Genomic DNA, 4,764 nt, shown 5'->3' on the forward strand with positions numbered 1-4,764 from the left:
CATGCCCGTTTGTCGCTCGAAACGATTTTTGGTTGCGCCGCCGTTTCTTCCCCTCTGTGTTTTTACCCCTTCCTTCCGCAGGTTCTTTACATCCAGGCCTTCGTGTTGGTTTTTCTCCTGGGTAAATTTATGGGCAAGGTGTTTTTCGGGCAGCTGCGGGCAGCGGAGATGGAGGTGAGCGACGGTGAGGGGGGGGAAGAGTTTAAATTTGGCGCTCGGGATGGGCAGATCTGTTGCGGGCGCTGGAGGTGGCAACGATGCTGCTGGTGGGGGCGTTAAAACCCGCCGGGACGTGCGGCTACTGAGGGGTTTGGGGGGAATTTTGAACCCTTGACAAGCTTTTGGTGCCTTTTTTGGGGGGAGATTTTAGCACTAAAGGCCTCTCAGGTTCTATTTTTGGGGGTGATTTGAACCCTGAGAAGCTTTGGCTCCCGTTTTTGGGGGGAGATTTTGAACCCCGAGAGGGTTTCGGTGCCATGTCGGGTGGGAATTTGGACCCTGAGAGGCCTTGGGGCGCTATTTTGGGAGGATTTTGAACCCTGAGAGTCCTTTGGCTCTGTTTTGGGGGAGGGGGGATTTTGAAGCCTGAGAGATTTTTGGCACCGTTGGAGGGGGGGATTTTTAACCCCAAGAGGCCTTAGGCACCATTTTTTGGGGGGGAATTGTGAACCTTGAGAGCTCTTTGGTGCCATTTTTTGGACCCTGAGAGGCCTTTGGTGCCATTTGGGGGGAATTTTGAACCCCTGGAGGCCTTTGGTGCTATTTTGGGGAGGATCTTGAACCCCCGAGAAGCTTTCAGCACCGTTTGGGGAGGGACTTTGTACCTGGAGAGGCCTTTGGTATCATTTTGGGGGGGAATTTTGAATCCTGAGGAGCTTTGGGCACCGCTTTTGGGGGGATTTTGAACCCCGAGAGCCTTTCAGCACTGCTTTTGGGGGGATTTTGAACCCCGAGAGCCTTTCAGCACTGCTTTTGGGGGGATTTTGAACCCCGAGAGCCTTTCAGCACCGCTTTTGGGGGGATTTTGAACCCCGAGAGCCTTTCAGCACCGCTTTTGGGGGGATTTTGAACCCCGAGAGCCTTTCAGCACCAATTTTAGAGTGGAATTTTGAGCGCTGAGGGCTCTTTGGCACCATTTGGGGGGGTGGATTTTGAATGGGGAGAGCCTTTTGGCTCCGTTTTTTGGGGGGGGGATTTTGAACACTGAGAACCCTTTGGTGCCGTTTGAGGGGAGTTTTGAACCCCGAGAGCCTCACGGTGCCGTTTTTGGGGCGGATCTTGAACCCTGAGAGACCTGTAGTACCATTTTGGGTCCAAAAATGGGGGGCGAAGGCTGGGGGGAAGCTCCCCACGTTCCCTCACCGCCTCTCCCTCTCCCTCAGCACCTCCTGGAGCGCTCGTGGTACGCCGTGACGGAGACCTGCTTGGCCTTCACCGTCTTCAGGGACGACTTCAGCCCTCGCTTCGTCGCCCTTTTCACCCTCCTCCTCTTCCTCAAGTGCTTCCACTGGTTGGCTGAAGACCGGGTGGACTTTGTGAGTGCTTTGTGGGGTGATAAAACAGGCGTTAAACAAAAAAAAAAAGCCTTTTTTGGGGCAAACCTCAATCTTTTCTCCGTTTCTTTTGCAGATGGAAAGGAGCCCCAACATCTCGTGGCTCTTCCACTTCCGGATTGTCTGTGAGTGGTTTGTTTTTCTCCTGCCCGGCCGCCGGCGCTTTTGCCTTTTGGCGCGTTGCCGGCAGCTGGTCAGGAAAGATAATTTCGGCACCGTGTTTTGCATACGACCGGGGAAGAACCCGGTGCAGCCGAGCGCGCCGCCATCGGCGCTCGATAAACCTTATCGGGGCGGCCTCCTTAACGAGGGTGCGTTAATGGGGTTACGGAGGGAGCGGGATGGGGTTGTTGGGGGTTTAACGAGGAAATGTGGGGAAAAATAAGAAGCCGGATCCACGGCAAAATATATTTCCGTTCTGGAAAAGGGGATTTAGGGACGTCAAAATCAGCTTTTGAAGGAATCGGAGGGGTTTTGGTGGGGCACGAGGACACAAGACCTGGCTTGAAGCAGAGGAGGCTTCAAACGAGACAGCCTCGTTAACGGGATGCGTTAATTCAACCCTTCGTTAGCATAGAGCTGTTTAGCCCCTCCCTGGAATCGATGCTCCTCGAGCTTTTTGGGGCCCGACCTTTGGAGCTTCAGTTTTTGGAGCTCTCTCCCCACCTCGAGGTTCGTTACCTCCTTTCCTCGTTATCCCCTCGTCCTGATTTCTTTTCTCCTCGCTGCAGCCCTGATGTTCCTCCTGGGAATCTTGGATTTCCTCTTCGTTAACCACGCGTATCACAGCATCCTCACTCGAGGAGCCTCCGTCCAGCTCGTCTTCGGCTTCGAGGTAGGACATGGCTCCTCCTTCGGGGAGGACAAAACCTTCACGTCCATCTTTGGGGTGGACGACCGGTTCCTGGGCCAGATCCTCACGCCCCACCGCGCTCTTCCTCCTCGCAGTACGCCATCCTCATGACCATGGTGCTCACCATCTTCATCAAATACGTTCTGCACTCCATCGACTTGCAGAATGAGAACCCGTGGGACAGCAAAGCCGTCTACATGCTGTACACGGAGCTCTTCACGGGTACGTTGTACTCTTTTGACCCTTTTTCTTCTCATCCCACCCAATTTTGGGGGGTGGGGGAGGGCTTTCCCATCTGGCCGTGGCCCGATAAAGCTTGATACATCGTTACGAAGCTCAATTAGCCCTCAGTTAATGAAGACATGAAGTCTGGCTGGTGCTCAGCAGCACCTGAAGGTCTAATCCATCATTGTCGATAATGATCTGGATGACCTTTGCTGGTGACGCCAAACCAGGAGGAGTTGGCTGATGCGCCACAGGGTTACGCCACCGTCCAGAGGGACCTTTTCCGGCTGGAGAAATGGTTCAAGAAGAACCTCACGAGGTTCAACTAAGGATGGGCCAAGTCCAACAACCCCTGGCACCAGTATATGCTGGGCAATGGTTCAACTGGGGGTTCTGGTGGACACCAGGTTGAGCACAAGCCAATAATGAAGACCAACAGTGTACTGGGAGGGTTTCCAGCAGGTTGAGGGAGGTGATTAAGAGGTGGTGAGGCCACATCTGGAGACCTGAGTCCACTTCTGAGTTCTCCAGTCCAAGAGAGACTGGGACATACTGGAGAACATCCAACGAAAGGGCCACTGAGACGATGAAGGGACTGGAGAGGCTGAGAGAGCTGGGACTGGTTGCTCAGAGAGGTGGTGGCAGCTCCATCCTTGGAGATACTCAAAAGTCGTTGGGTTGTGGTCTTGGACAAGCGGCTCCTAGTGACCCACTTGGCCACATGGTTGGACCAGATGACCTTGGAGGTCCCATCCCACCTCAGCCAACCTGTGGATGCCCAAGAACACGGGACCAGATGACCTTGGAGGTCCCATCCCACCTCAGCCAACTTGTGGTTGTCCAAGAACATGGGACCAGATGACCTCGGAGGTCCCATCCCACCTCAACCAACCTGTGGTTGTCCAAGAACATGGGACCAAATGTCCTTGGAGGTCTATCCCACCTCAACCAACATGTGAATGTCCAAGAACACGGGACCAGATGACCTCGGAGGTCCCATCCCACCTCAACCAACCTCAGAACAAGCCCCTGATGTGCTTCTTTTCCCCAGGCTTCATCAAAGTCCTCCTCTACATGGCCTTCATGACCATCATGATCAAAGTCCACACCTTCCCGCTCTTCGCCATCCGCCCCATGTACCTGGCGATGAGGTGAGTTGACTTTTGCTCAGCCTCCAGCGCCGGCACGGCTACCGGCACGCCGTCGGCGTCATCCCACCGCTTCCTTATCTCCTTCCAGGCAGTTTAAGAAAGCGGTGACGGACGCCATCATGTCCCGCCGGGCCATCCGCAACATGAACACGCTGTGAGTAACGCGGCGACGCGACGTTTCCACCCCTTCCCGGCAGCTTTGAGCACCGGTGGCATCTCCTCGGTGGTTGCTTTTTAGGTGGGATCCACCTTAAAAAAAAAAAAACAACCAAATTTGAGTAAAATGCCGGGAAAGACATCAGAAGGACCCCGTAGGGTGACAGGGTCATGGATATCTCAAGCGCCTCCTGCCAAATACCTTAAATTAACCAAAAATTTGGTGGATAACGGCGAGGAGGAAGGGTTGACTGGCGGTGGGGAGGACCTGGAAGTCCTCCTACCTTCCCGGGTCTCCTTTGAACCCCCCAAAATGGTGTGAATGGGTGGGTTTTTGTTTTTTTTTCCGGTGTTTTCCGCCTCCGTCTCCTCCCCGCGCAGTTACCCCGACGCCACGCCGGAAGAGCTGCAGGCCATGGACAACGTCTGCATCATCTGCCGTGAGGAGATGGTGACGGGCGCCAAACGTTTGCCGTGCAACCACATCTTCCACACCAGGTGGGTGAGGAATGGGGGTGGGGGAGGGACGACTCGCGCTCCCCGACCCCTCCGTTTTGGCATCTCCGGTCTTTTTTGGCGTTGCCGCTGAGGTGGTGACCAAACAACAACCCCGCTCGGTAGTTGTGGTGGCGGTTGGTGTTTTGGGAAGGTCTTTGCCATCGCCGGGACCTTAATGGTGTCCTGTCTCCTTTCCAGCTGCTTGCGGTCGTGGTTCCAGCGCCAGCAGACGTGTCCCACTTGCCGGATGGACGTTCTCCGAGCTTCCCTCCCGGCACAGCCACCTCCCGAACCGCCGGAGCAAGCTCCACCGCCGCCCCCGACCCCC

At 55.2% G+C, this 4,764-nt stretch overlaps 1 protein-coding gene across 1 annotated transcript in view; it reads left to right on the forward strand.

Moving 5' to 3' along the window:
• The window catches only part of SYVN1 (synovial apoptosis inhibitor 1, synoviolin), a gene marked incomplete at its 3' end in the record, with an annotated part of 4,921 nt that extends 170 nt beyond the window's left edge, over positions 1–4,751 (forward strand). Inside the window, exons 2-10 of the mRNA XM_009881554.1 lie at positions 82–174; positions 1,383–1,535; positions 1,630–1,678; positions 2,285–2,388; positions 2,502–2,628; positions 3,683–3,782; positions 3,871–3,936; positions 4,320–4,436; positions 4,635–4,751. Coding sequence (XP_009879856.1) covers positions 82–174; positions 1,383–1,535; positions 1,630–1,678; positions 2,285–2,388; positions 2,502–2,628; positions 3,683–3,782; positions 3,871–3,936; positions 4,320–4,436; positions 4,635–4,751 — 926 coding nt within the window. The remainder of the gene's footprint in view (positions 1–81; positions 175–1,382; positions 1,536–1,629; positions 1,679–2,284; positions 2,389–2,501; positions 2,629–3,682; positions 3,783–3,870; positions 3,937–4,319; positions 4,437–4,634) is intronic.
• Positions 4,752–4,764: the final 13 nt, after the last annotated feature.

This window comes from Charadrius vociferus, unplaced genomic scaffold (genome assembly GCF_000708025.1).
Source record: "Charadrius vociferus isolate BGI_N301 unplaced genomic scaffold, ASM70802v2 scaffold1650, whole genome shotgun sequence".
NCBI classification, from domain to species: domain Eukaryota; kingdom Metazoa; phylum Chordata; class Aves; order Charadriiformes; family Charadriidae; genus Charadrius; species Charadrius vociferus.